The 14,687-nt window shown below is 34.2% G+C and overlaps 1 protein-coding gene across 2 annotated transcripts in view; it reads right to left on the reverse strand.

The window, feature by feature from the left end:
• The window catches only part of DYNC2H1 (dynein cytoplasmic 2 heavy chain 1), a gene marked incomplete at both ends in the record, with an annotated part of 362,190 nt that overhangs the window by 203,596 nt on the left and 143,907 nt on the right, over positions 1–14,687 (reverse strand). The window contains 5 exons of one of the 2 annotated variants that reach the window (XM_079708169.1): positions 2,637–2,760; positions 4,094–4,192; positions 5,571–5,591; positions 10,597–10,706; positions 11,287–11,428. In XM_079708169.1, coding sequence (XP_079564295.1) covers positions 2,637–2,760; positions 4,094–4,192; positions 5,571–5,591; positions 10,597–10,706; positions 11,287–11,428 — 496 coding nt within the window. The remainder of the gene's footprint in view (positions 1–2,636; positions 2,761–4,093; positions 4,193–5,570; positions 5,592–10,596; positions 10,707–11,286; positions 11,429–14,687) is intronic. The other variant, XM_079708170.1, reaches the window with a different exon arrangement.

Below are 14,687 nucleotides of genomic sequence, written 5' to 3' on the forward strand. Positions count from 1 at the left end.
TAGCATGGAATATTCTGTACAATGAACTGGCTTCAAGTAGTGCTCTTGGCTATAAAGCATGTCACCCTGAAAATAACTGAAATATACCAGTACAGAGATTCATGGGTCAGAACTGGTGAGCTAGCTTAGGGTTTCTCAACCTCAGTACTATTGACAATTTGAACTGGAAAATTATTTGTTATGAGGAGATGCCCTGTACATTTTAAAGATATCCTTGGAATAGACGCACCAAGTTGTTACAACCAAAAATGTCTCCAGTCATTGCCAAGTGTCCCCTGGGGGACAAAATCACTACCATTAGAGAATCATTGGTCTAGCTGTGTTCAGGCCATTAGGCCGCCTAGACTCAGCTGGGCTACCAAAGACATACCTATATGGAGAACCACCCTCTAGAAACAGATACAGCAATTAATCACAAGGTTAATCTTTATGTTGCACATACATATGCCTGTATGAAGGAGTCGTGCGTAAAGTGAAGAATTTGGTCTAAAAGAGCCAATCAAGAATGTTTAGCTATCATCTCTACTATAACTCTCGAATCCATACTCAAACCCCAAATGGAAATGAAATAACTGTAAAGGATTAGAATGATTAATAAAAATAATTTTGACATCTATTGCTAGCAAAACTTAAACTGTTTGCCAACTACACTAGCCTCTCCTTCAGCAACTTCTACATAGATAGCTGGTCAAGCGGTCTTCAGCTATTTGACAGTTTCAAACTTCTACATCTAACTTCTGCCTTGGCTGAGCTACTAGGAACACAGGAAACAGGAAATTTAAAACAATGAGACTTTGATGAAGAATTGTACCTTGCTCTTCTTTTTGATCAATACACATTTGAGGGGATTTTTGAACTGCATAAATTTGAGGAGGAGAAGTACATTCTATTCCTGTTACTTGTGCCTTTGACATCATTATGTAGAAAGGCAGTTCATGTTGCTTTAAGAACAAGATTAAGAACACTGGGATGTAAATGAACTTGGACACAGGCTTTGTTTTACGTCTTTCTAGGACAACCATCCTCTGTCCCCACAGGAAATGTATGATGACAAATGGCTATTCATGAGGAACTCAAAACTGTAGAAAAGGACAATCTGAAGTATACTCAAAGGGGATAACAGACTTCAAGTGATGTGACTTGAACACATGTGACTCTGGATTGAAGGTGGAAAAAGTAAGGTAGGGGCAGAGGTAACTCTCTTTTTCTCAATGAAGTGAACAGAAATTAACAAATTGACCCAAAGAGCCCTGAACAACTATCTGGAATAATGGTTCATCATGTGAACCAATCATGATGTAGAATATTATCATTTTTTACCAGATCCAATTTCAGGGGACCTTGTCAAACTCCATTCTCAGACAATGCAGCAGATATGGCTAAAACATAATACCAATAAGAGCTCACCGAGATATATTTAATGAGCCCTCAAGGGTCAGCATATAGACTAAAGAGAGTCAAATCCAGATGATCCTAAAGGTTCATTTCCACCCCCTTTAAGACAGTATAGCAAGAGGTAGCGCAACAGATCTGAATTAGCTCCAGTAAAGAACAGACTGAGACCAGAGACTGAACCCCAGGAAGTAAGTCCAGGTTGTATCAGCAACAGTCCCACTACTAGGGTTCTTTCCATAACATATCAACCACTGCTAGGCTAAGCATACCTATTTGTGGGATAACAGGTGATCAGTAAATAGTGCATTCTTTGCTATTTCTCTGCTTTGCCCCCAATAACTCCAATTTTCTAAACTTTGTGGTGCTAGCAAAGTGTGCGGTGTAAGTAAGTACATGTACTTATATATAATATAAGTACATGTCTATGACATTTTGCATAACAAGCTCTTACATAACTTTTCTAATATCAAAGTCTGGGTTAGGTGCCTGCACAGAAAAAAGGTAACATAACAGTCCTAAGACCAGTATCCTTAGAGAGGCCTGCTTGCAAGTTTGGCCCATAACCATTGTATGGGAATGTGGATTTTGTTAAGGTTCTCACCATTCCCAGAATAGGTAAGAATGGCTCACTGTGCTTAAACTATTTGTTCAAACGATATGGTTTACGCTGAACACCTGCCTTCCTTTGGGAAGTCTGGAATTTTGCTACCTGCTAGACAGAGTGTGCTTACATAATAAGCCCCAATAAAAACTCTGGACACTGAGTCTCTAATAAGCTTCCTTGGTAGACAACTTTCACACGTGTTGTCACAACTCAGTCCTGGGGGAATTAAGCACATTCTGTGTGACTCCAATGAAAGAAGACTCTTGGAAGCTTGCACCTGGTTTCCTGACTCCTGACTTCACCCTATGTACCTTTTCTCTTTACTGACTTTGCTTTGCATCCTTTCCCTGCAATAAATCTAAGCCATGAGTGCTGAATCCCTTGAGTCTTTCTGGTAAAATATTGTTCCTGGGAATGGTGTGGGAGACCCTGACATGGTGCCTCTTTTACAAAGGCATTTTAAGTTTTTTACTTGCTGTTACTATTAGATTCTGATGACATTACTATAATCCAGTCCCCAAAAAGTTTTCCTCTCTTTAGATTCACTGAAAAGACCAAAAATGTCAAAGTTAGTTAATGAAATTATTTTGGATTTAAAAAATAGTTACTCTCTGGAAACTGTCAAATATTCATTTACCTTGAGCAACCAGATCTCGTCTCAATAATGGATAAAGAACAGGTTCTACACCATCCATTTCTTGTATAATAAGGGTTTTCCCAAAACGTACTGCCAACTCAAGAGCTGTGATAAAGTTACTATCCTAAGAGAATAAATAAGAATACATATGAATTCCTTTATTACCTTAGATTTACAAAAGTTCTTACAGGTAATGAATGAAGCTATTAACAGGAATAACATAAATATTTTAAAATTAATATGTATGTTAACAATACAAATTATTCATGATTGCTTTTCCAATTATAAGTACTTGGTGATGAATCAATTTAGTTGAATAAATTATCAAATAAATTCATAAATAATTTAAATAGATATATTAGAAAAAAAGGATTTTTACATTAACAATAAAAAAGCCTTTTAAAATTTTATACTATGATTTCAAATTGATGCAGAAATTTTCAAATTCTACACGCAATAAGTTACTCATCCAAGTATTAATAAAAACTACTTTGGTTGTATTCAATATCATACATTGAATGGAAGAAGAAAGACAAGATGATGAATTCTAGTAAACTTATCTTGATGTGATAGTTCTAATTACTGTGAAAAGAACCTTTAGATAAAATTCTATAACGATGCAAGAATTTTTAGGCTTTCTGGCTAGGTAAAGAGTCATTTTAAATACGACTCCAAGCCTCCAACTGTGGTTAAAAAAACTTTAAATATTTGGATAATAATTATTAAGATCTCCTACCATAACCATAAGTGACATTAAATATTTTATATATTATATAAATATATTACAATTATTCTTAAACACAAGTGGGTTAGATATCCCCATTTTATAAGTGAAGAACATTTTAAAGAGGTAATTTTTCAAGCACCTAAAGCATATCTACAAAAATTAATCATACACTAAGGCTTCCTCAAAAAAAAAAAAAAAAAAACTGACCAAAAATAATATCTTTGGTGAGATAAACATGACAGTGAAAAGTCACTACACAAAACACGATGATTACATTTCACTGACCAACTGTCAAATCTTGGTACAAAACAAAGATGCTCATTGATGAGTTACAGGAACAGGAAATTATAAAGTCGAGGTTTTCCTAATTCTCCAAACTAAGTAATTTACTTCTATAGCATCCTATAATTATGTTTAATCATAATTTAGTGTAAATGCTTATTTGTATAGTGTAAGTAATTACTTAATTTCCATCTCCATGAGGGCAGGAACTACTCACTTATAAATTCCCAGGGCTTAGATCAATACCTTGCATATGGAAGCAATCAAACAAATATTCTTGTTCCTTTTTACAAATTAGAAGACTAAAGCTAAGAAAGCTACATTTCCTTCCCAGGACCCATACCAGGTAAGTTATAAGACTCAGTTTTGAATCTATGTTTTTTGATTATAGTTCTTTTCACCACAAGATACCATTACTAGTGGTATCTAAATTATAAGTAATACACACCTGCTGGTTAATAACTTCCAAACGTGAGTCTTTCAAATGTGTCTTTAACCATTCTGTAGCTTGGGAAGAAGGGTCTACAAGAAATGGGCAAACTCGACTCTAATTAAAAAAAAAAAAAGATTATAAGCTTTCATTAAATGAAAATAATTTCCTAAAAATTATTAATCAAATTATGAGTGAGTTTTTCTCTCAGGCTTTAGAGAACACAAATATACAACTACAATGAGGAAATAAGGGTACAGTTTTTAGAGGCACCAGAGGTTACATTAATCAATTTTACCAGGAATTAGTACTAGGTAATTAAATTTAACCACAGTAAAGTGAATATAGTCTTATTTACTACACAATAACACAGAAAATGTATATTAACAACACAGTAAGCAGGAGTTCTAGTCCTAAGTTGATGCCATTTGTACCTCTCTTTTTGGTTTTAAAATACACAGCCAAGTCATTCCCTAACTTTAGATATTCTTTGGTTGAGTAAACCATAGAGGCCTTTCAAGAGAAGTACGAGCTAATCATAAAAGTATCGCTGAAATAATTAGCAATAAAATTATTTATATTTCAAGACTAATTTCTCTAAAGTACTACATAGTTAATATTAGAAAAGGAGTATCCTAGAAGAGAAAATTGCATAAGATGATAGGTTAAGCTCTAACAAACTAGGAACTAAACTCATTACAGAACGCCTTGCACTAATTAAACTCTGAAACAAACAGAAAATTAGAAACCTGGCATTGTGCCCTATACATACAATGACATTTAGCAAATGAAAGGAAGCCATTTATACATCTGATCAATTTAAATATATGTAAATATATTTAAATAAATATGATAAATTTTAAACCATCTAATAGTCATTGTTACCTAGTAAATTAGATTTAAATAACAGCTGACCTTATTTTTCTTAAATTTTCACATTTATTTGAAAAATGTAATGCAGTTGTGTGCTATAGGGATAAAATAACACATGAAAGTCACAGTGAAGTGAAGACTTAGAACTGGAGTAGATCTAATAAGAACATGGATGTTATCTTAGTGGCATACCAAGAGGGAGAGGTATGGTGGGAATCACATGCCCTGGGGATTAACAGCATTTTATCAGAAATGCTGTTTAAAATTGCCAGCACATGGTGATAATAAAGAGCTGACTGACTTTAAAACAGCTTTATTATTGTTTTAAAATTCTCTCTAAACAATGAGGCCTCTTTTTACCTGTACCCAGAATGGACCGCTCCCACCACAGCTCCACAGTGTTACCCCACTGTATGATCTTCCCCCAGCATCTATTTCTGGAGGCATCCAGAAATAGCAAAATAATATGGCTAGTAAATAGCTTCTTAAGTATTACCAAAGTATTACACCTAGGTTTTAGATCTCATTTTATGCTAGCATTCAATAGCAAACATTCCACAAGTAAACTAGATTTTGCCTAACCACAAAAAATAATTATTTTAAATTTTAAAAAAGTTCTTACCCATGATTTCATACCAATGATCTGATGCAGTTAAAAAGAGAATAAGATAATGTTTCAAAAAAATCATGTTTTTAGCACAGAAAATATGCTTAAGAGTTTCAAAGAATACTTACAAGTTTGTGTTCATCTTATTTATACTTCTCCAGAGATTTAGAGAAGACCTCTGAGGTATATTTTAGGTCTGTGTTCCATGATTAAATGTGGTAAAATTCTACATTTAACAAATTATAGTATATCCAAAAATAGTGAGCTTTCATTCATTCATGCTATTCATTCATCTACCATATGTTGAATAATGTTTATAATAAGACAACACGAGAGATACAAAAATTAATAAGATACATTCCCTTACCCTCATTGGCCACACATCTAATAAAGAAGCAAAAAACCGAAAATTTTTTCAATCAAAGAGGACACAAAATTCTATAGGTGGATCACAGGCAGAGTTATGAGAAGCTGCTAGGAAGCAATTCAAGTCAAACTAGGTAAAAAAAAAAAAAAAATAGGACTTGGCCATGGAAAGAAGTAAAAAAAACATATTAGGCCAAAACAACAGCCTGATTGAGAGAAGAATGAAAAGCCTGGGAGTATTTGGAAAACTACCAGTAGTTTGGCATAGTTGGAATAAAAAGTATAGACAAAGATGATGCATATAAAATGGCAGGAGTAATCAGAGGTCTTTCTGATCATGAAGAGCATCTTATGTGATGTTTAAGGATAATGAAATTTTTATACTGCAAGTAATGGGTAGTCACTGAAATATATTAATCAAGGAACTGTGATGATCAGATTAACATTTTAGGAGGATCACTCCAAAATAAAGGAACTGATACAGGGGCAGGGGACCAACTGCTATAATAATGTATTTATCCAGGTACAACATGATGAAGGCCTAACTGAAGCCACTGGCAGTAGATGTGGTTAGAAGAGGATTAATTCATGACACATTTGAGAAGTAGATTTGACAAGACTTGCTGAATAACTAACTGAATGTAAAATTAAAGAGACATAGTAAGAATGAGTTGCAGATTTGCAGTTTGCACTACTGGACCAAGATTGTGACATCTCCAGTGTTAGGAAATAAAAGAGAAGCAGGTTACAGGGAGTGGGTGAGGAAGAGAAACAATTATTAAAGTACATAGCTACCTTTGCCTAGCATGCATGCCCCACTCAATGCATTTCTCATGGGATTATCAATCATCTAGCACTGCACACAAGGGATGAGCAGGTGACCCAAACTAACCAATCAGAATATTTTGGGGGGAGTAACAAATACTGGAAAGGAAGGAAAGAGATATCTTTAGTCTGAGAACATAAATTGTGATAATGGTAAACCTGGAGTCACCAATGTCTATACTTAACACAGGGTAGAAAGAACCTATCCAAGAATAAACCCATCTCTTAAGATGGAGAGAGAGAGAGAGAGATGTCCTGGTAACACCACTCAAATCCTGAAGCTAGTCCCAATCTTTTGAACATCTCAGTTATTTAAAAGCATAAGTTGCTTTAAAAAAAAAAAAAAGTACTAAAGTTGGCCACTAAAAGATTCTTGACTAAAAGTTTTTTTAAAAAAATGATTAAAGACAGAGCTTGAGCTACCTACAAAGCTCCAAGTAACAATATCTAACAGGAAATTAGAACTATAGAGCTCAAAACAGAGGTCAAAGGCTAGAGACACATGATAAATATTGGCAAAAAAAAAAATGATTAGGTAGTGGACATTTTTGAAAGAGATTATTTTTTTTCTTCCAGTTTTACTGATATAATTGACACACAACACTGTGTAAGTTAAGGTGTATAGCATAATGATCTGACTTACATACATCATGAAATGATTATCACAGTAAGTTTAGGGGAAATCCATCATCTCATACATGTACAAAATTAGAGAAATAGAAAAAAAGTTTTTTTCCTTGTCATGAGAATTCTTAGGATTTGCTCTCTAAGCAACTTTCATATATAACGAACAGCAGTGTTAATTATATTTATCATGTTGTACATAACATCCCTAGTGCTTATTTATCTTATAACTGGAAGTTTGCACTTTTTGACTTTCATATAATAAAAGACTTTTTAAAACATCTAGAAAACTCTATAATTTTATTTTTAATTTTAATAACCACAAATGGGATAAGAGTAGAAACATTTTGTAAATAAAACTAAAGCTCATCTTTTGATAAGATAGGAGAATTATATTAACAGGAATAACATAAAATAAATAAGTTAAAACATACACAGAAACACACACACATATCTTTGAGAGCCAGCTTTACAGCATAGACTGGCTAGATGGCAGTGTTTGAATCTTGGCTCTACCTCTTGACAGCTCTGTGACCCTGAACAAGAAACTTAATCCTTCTGTGTCTCAACTTCCTTATCTACAAAAAGGGATAATACATGTACCTACTAAATAGGGTTGATTTGAAAATTAAATGAGTTAAGTGTTTAAGTGCTTTACTTGTATTAATTCTTAAATAATAATATATGAAGAACATAGTAAGTACATGTAAGTGTTGATTATTATTATGCACTTGGGATTTAACGAAAAAATGTTTTCCCTATGCAATTTACCTTTACAATTTTATATTCTTTCGACTAATAGAAAATTAGTTTGCCTTTCCTCAGCATACACTAAATGGCAGGAAGGGAAAAAAAAAATCTCAGAAATTGTGTGGTGCAAAGAAAACTAATTTGACACTGAACTGTCCATAAACAATAAAAAAAAATACCTAGTACATCTTCACAAGAAAAATTTACAACACTGTGAAATTTAAATTAATCATATTTTTCAATCTTCTTTCTGGATGCTTTCACTCACACCTTTCCATAGTGTCTAATAGTCTCATATGCTCCATTTATCCCCTGAGTTCCACAATATTACAAAGATCATACAATTATCTTCCAAAAAAGGACACGTTTGAGAGTAAAGAAAAAATTATTAATAATCACATCAGGAGAACAGGTGTAAATCACAGTCCAAGCAATCCAGGACACCATGGCCAAGATTTTCCCCTGCTCCTCAAGGACATAGGTCATATGAGCTTTCTGTGGCAGATAATTATTTGACTATTTCCTCACCCAGATAACACATGTGCTTCAATAGTTAGCTTAAACCAAATATGAGAATTCCAAGCATCTTTTTTTGTAAGACAAGGAATAATTTTGGACATAAAAGGCTATCCTTAGCACCAATAAGGGATTGAGTGACTGTAGAGCTTGAATCTGGGAAATCCCACACTGAATCTCTGAAAAGCTTTATTGTAGTTAATGAGGAGACATGCTATATCTCTGAATCAAAAATACATTTAATTCATCACACCTAGTCATTTTTTTCTCAGGGAAGACTCCCAGAAACCCAATTTGTACATATTTAGACATCTAACTTCATATCACATGGTAATGTTATAGACTTGTTGTATCCAACCACACCCGCAACTACAACAGTTTATTCTAAATCTAGCCCACCTTAGAATTAAGATAAAATGTTAACCATAATGGAAAATTCATTTCAACAAAATGACTAATTACTCTAACAAATTTTTCCAAATGGTTTTGTTTTGTCATATAAATGCATATAAGTGTCTGTAAGAAACTTGGCAATATTAAATACAAAGTATACTAAGCTTGTCATTAAAATTAATTGCAAAGACAATATGCCCCAAATTCATCATGAAAGACAATTTAGCTCAGAAAACAAAAGTAAATATTTTCAATTACTATTATCAGTAAAAAATAAAAATTATTGTGATATATTTTTTCTAAAAGCCTCTGATTTCTTATGGAATAAAAAATAAAAATTCTTAAACTAGTATTTTTTTTTTAATCTGCTAACAATTGCTTTCTTGGAGTACTGAAAATGGAGTGACTATGAAACCTTGGGAAAGGAATAACAAATATGATAGAAAGTACTAGGTTGTAATGAATTTATTTACATACACATTTAGAGTTCCAGATTTGTAATTCTAGAGTGAAAAATAATGATAAAAATGTTTAAAAATAAATTAAAGTTTAAGCCAAATCAAATTAAAAGAAGGCAAAATTGTGTAATCTTTGTTCAACGACTTCTATGCTAGTAAGACACCAATGTATAGAATCAAAGCATAGTCAGCTGATTAACAGGTCAAATTAAACAGAATAAATTATCCAGGAATGAACAGGGACCACAATTCATACTCACAATATGAATCTTATAATAATAAGTGTAGGCTTACACTGCCTAAGGAGAAGCATTTAATGTTTATATTTTCTTTGAGATGTGGAGTTATGGGATAAAGAAATGGTGTGTGGACAGAGAGAAAGGTTGTAGAGAAGAAAGAAAACACTGGTAATATGGAGTATAAACTGTTGAGATAAAAAGAACAGAAAAAACAAAACATATTTTCAAGGGGGAAACATTATCTTCCAAATCCTGTATCAGAAAGGTAAACTAAAGTAATGGTAAAAAAAATCAAACTTCATACAAAGAAATGATTTGCTTGTATACAAGACTTTGTATTTGGTTTTCACACTCACTGCTAATTAAGGTATAATTGTTTCAACTTTAAATAATTACTTTTTGGAAACATATACTATGTAAAAGAACAATTTTCCAAAATATGCACATGGTTATCTTTTACTTATAACCCAAAACTTATCCATCTTCACTTTCCATAACTTTGTAAAACAAAATGAAATAAAAGTATAAAATTTTTATTTTTAAAATATACTCTAGATGAAAGAACTATATAATCAAATGAATCAAGTATCCCTAAAACATTTCTATTATTATCAGGAAGTTCAATTAAAAATATTTTGCCATCAAAATGATACCATTTTTATTTATACTTTTATATTAAGGTAAAAAATAAATTACACTGAAAATTTTAGAGATGCTACCTGAATCACAAATGGATTTTTATTAGCAAAATATTTTTGCTTTTACTTAACTAAGATTAACTGTGAAAGCCTAAGGATTTAAAGAAGGTTCTTCATGGAGCAAGCTTCAAAAGAAACATTTCTAATGAGAAAATTAAAGTAGATTAATTACCTGTAAGATAACAAGAGCATTTTCTATGGAAAGGTCATCTGATGGTAGGCCTTCACTTTTCCAAATTAACTGTTCACTTTCAGTACAAAGAAATCTCCTCAGATCAAATTCTGAAAAATTAAAGATATCAATAATACTTTACTACAATAATCTTATGCCTGATAAAAGAAAGGGAATAAAACTATTTATAATATACTCAAACAACAGTCCCATGATCATTCTTAATACGCAATCCCTCCTTCTGCATTTAGAATCAGAAACTAAAGAGAAAAAAAGTTTTAAAAAGTGCAAAGGAATGAAACTCAAATTATATTTCTTCTATCAAATGAATGTAGCACAACTATAATAATTTGCGAAAACCACAAAATTCACAAAGAATTTTGCAATTCCTACATCTCATCTTACCATATGAAATTAGTGTAAAAATTAATAAAATGTTTAACTGCATTCGTACAACATCAAAATAATTCAGTGGTGTCAGTTTCATAAAGAGATTTTATGGGTAGAAGAGTCATTATACTAAAGCGATTCTCAGAACATTTGTAGAATTTAGCACATCTAAAGTAGTTGTGGTATCCTTTAACTTACAGAAAATTTTCCTCATTTAAAAACAAAGTAAAATGACAAAAATCAAAAGATGTGCTTTTTAGTATATTGAAATTTCAAATTTATGAATAACTAAATACAAACTTTCAAGACCAGCTGACTTGGTCCATTCTACCAAACAGGTTTTTCTCAGACCCTCAGGAGCAGCAGAAAGATATGTAATAAATGCAGCAGCTAGCTGAGCTCTTTTAGGAAGAGTAGCTAATTCCTCTGTTATCTCTTTAACCTGGAAAAAAAAGGAGAGAGAGAGCAACATATGGATATGTTCTAAGATAGAAAAAAATATTGATAGCTTCACAAATTGAAATTTTGACTATAGAAAAAATCATTTATTGGTTTAAAGTAATAACATGTCTGAACAAAATTGTCAAAATGTAAAAATACGAACAAGACCTCAGATCTTGCTGTGATATTAAAACAATGTATAAAATCCCAACATATCTGTAAAGAAGAATATATTTTGTCATTGAAATTTCCTAATAATTCTAATAAATACTGTGAATTAGCATCACTTTGTAAAATATGATTTAGATACACAGAGTATGAGCAAAGATAAAAAAACAAAAATTAAGCATGGACTCTTTAATTAGAAGCATAGTGTGGCTAATGCATAAGCCTGAGCAGAAAGAGTACCAGAATAGAAATAATGAAAAGAGAAACACAGAATTGACTGGAAGGAGGAAGATTTGAAAGTCTTCCCATGCCATATAAAGTAGCTTCAGTTTTAACCTGCAGTAATAATGAGCCACTGAACGTGTTTAAACAGAGCAATGAGTGATGTAATGAGACTGGGTTTTAGAAAGATAATTCAGCTGACAAATAAGAATCAACTAATTAAAGGGTCAGATAGGAGAAAGACAAGTCAGGAGAATTCAGGTGTAAAAAGAAAAAGAAAAGCATTAAGGATGGAAGACAAATATGAAGGATATTTGCAAAGGGATACAAATTAATAGAAGGAGTCTAAGATAATCCACATATTTTTAGTTTTGATGCCTATAAGAAAGATGCCTTATGAGACACAGGAAATAAAAGAGATTTCATATGAGAAAATAAAATAAGTTAATTAAGACATGTATTTGAGTTCCAGAGACAGCTGGATGCCAATATCTAAGGTGTAGTTACAAATATGAATTTAAAAGTCAGCAGATTAGAAACATAGCTCTGGTCAGCATCATCATTTGGGTGACATTCTTCAGACTGGATGAGAATTCCTAGAATATTTGCAGAGAAAGGAGCTGAGGAAGAGAATACTGAGGGGGCAATTGACATTATTGGATAAGCAGATGAGGAGGATCCAGCAAAGGCAGGAATCTAACTGCTTAAAAAAAAAAATCAAAACAAATGAACAAAAACAAGAGACAACACTTTAACAAAGTTGAAATAAGAGAGAATTTCAAACACAAATAAATAGCTGACAGTGTCAAATCTGAAGAGGACTGTCTTGGTAAAGGTAAGTCCAAAAAAGGTTCTAAACAGTACTAAATTTTCCACATCTCATTTGTACCACTACCTTTTCCTAACTAAAAGAGGAATAGGATGCTTTGCCTAAAATCCATTCATATAAAGATATTTTGCTTAAAGATTAATTCACGGCAGAGCTCCAAGATGGCAGAGGAGTAAGATGTGGAGATCACCTTCCTCCCCACAAATACATCAGAAATACATCTACATGTGGAACAACTCCTACAGAACACCTACTGAATGCTGGTAGAAGACCTCAGACTTCCTAAAAGGCAAAAAACTCCCCATATACCTGGGTAGGGCAAAAGAAAAAAGAAAAAACAGAGACAAAAGAATACGGATGGACCTGCACCTCTGGTAGGGAGATGTGAAGGAGGAAAAATTTCCACGCACTAGGAAGCCCTTTCACTGGTGGAGACAGGGGGTGGCGGGGGGGAAGCTTCTGAGTCATGGAGGAAAGCGCAGCAATAGGGATGCAGAGGGCAAAGTGGAGAGATTTCCACACAGAGGATCAGTGCTGACCAGCACTCACCAGCCTGAGAGGCTTGTCTGCTCACCCACAGGGACAGGTGGGGGCTGGGAGTGGAGGCACGGGTTTCAGAGGTCAGATCCCAGGGAGAGGACTTGGGATGGCTGTGTGAACACAGCCTGCAGGGGGCTAGTGCACCTCAGCTACCCGGACGGGAGTTCGGGAAAATGTCTGGAACGCCAAAGAGGCAAGACACCATTGTTTCGAGGTGTGCAAGGAGAGGGGATTCAGAGCACCATGTAAATGAGCTCCATAGACAGGCGCAAGCCGTGGCTATCAGCGCAGACACCAGAGATAGGCATGAGACACTAAGGCTGCTGCTGCAGCCACCAAAAAGCCTGTGTGCAAGCACAGGTCACTATCCACAACTCCCCTCCCGGAGGTCTGTGCAGCCCACCACTGCCAGGGTCCTGTGATCTAGGAACAACTTCCCCAGGAGAACACATGGCGTGACTCAGGCTGTTGCAACATCATGCTGACCTCTGCTGCAGCAGGCTCAACCCGCATTCCGTACCGCCTGGCTTGAGTGAGCCAGAGACCCCTAATAAACTGCTGCTTTAATCCTGTCCTGTCTGGGCAGGGAACAGATGCCCTCAGGCGACCTACAAGCAGAGGCAGGGCCAAATCCAAAGCTGAACCCCAGGAGCTGGGCGAACAAAGAAGAAAAAGAGAAATCTCTCCATGAAGCCTCAGGAGCAGCAGGTTAAAACTCCACAATCAACTTGATGTATCCTGAATCTTTGGAATACCTAAATATACAACGAAACATCCCAAAACTGAGGCAGTGGACTTTGGGAGTAACTGCAGACATGGGGTTTGCTTTCTGCATCTAACTTGTTTCTGGTTTTAAGTTTCTTAGTTTAGTATTTAGAGCTTATTATCACTGGCAGATTTATTTACAGATTTGGTTGAATTCTTCCTTTTTTATATACATATAAATATTTTTCCTTTTTCTCCTTTTGTGACTGTGTATGGATATGCTTCTTTGTGTACTTTTGTCTGTATAGCTTTGCTTTTATCATTTGTCTTAGGGTTCTGTGTGGCTGTTTTGTTTTTTTTTTTTTAGTATAGTTTTTAGTGCTTGTTATCATTGGTGGATTTGTTTATTGGATTGGTTGCTCTCTCTTTCTTTTTTTTATTACTTTTTTATTATTTTGTTTTTAATAATATTTTTTATTTTTTAATTTAATTTTTTCTTTCTTTCTTTCTTTCTTTCTTTCTTTCTTTCTTTCTTTCTTTCTTTCTTTCTTTCTTTCTTTTTCTCCCTTTACTTCTGAGCTGTGTGGGTGACAGAGTCTTGCTGTTCCAGCCAGGTGTCAACCCTGAGCCTGTGAGGTGGGAGAGCTGAGTTCAGGACGTTGGTCCACCAGAGACTTTCCAGCCCCACATGTAATATCAAACAGCAAAAGCTCTCTCAGAGATCTCCATCTCAACACGAAAACCCAGCTCCACTCAACGACCAGCAAACTACAGTGCTGGACACACTATGCCAAAC

Source organism: Hyperoodon ampullatus (genome assembly GCF_949752795.1).
Source record: "Hyperoodon ampullatus genome assembly, chromosome: 7".
NCBI lineage: Eukaryota > Metazoa > Chordata > Mammalia > Artiodactyla > Ziphiidae > Hyperoodon > Hyperoodon ampullatus.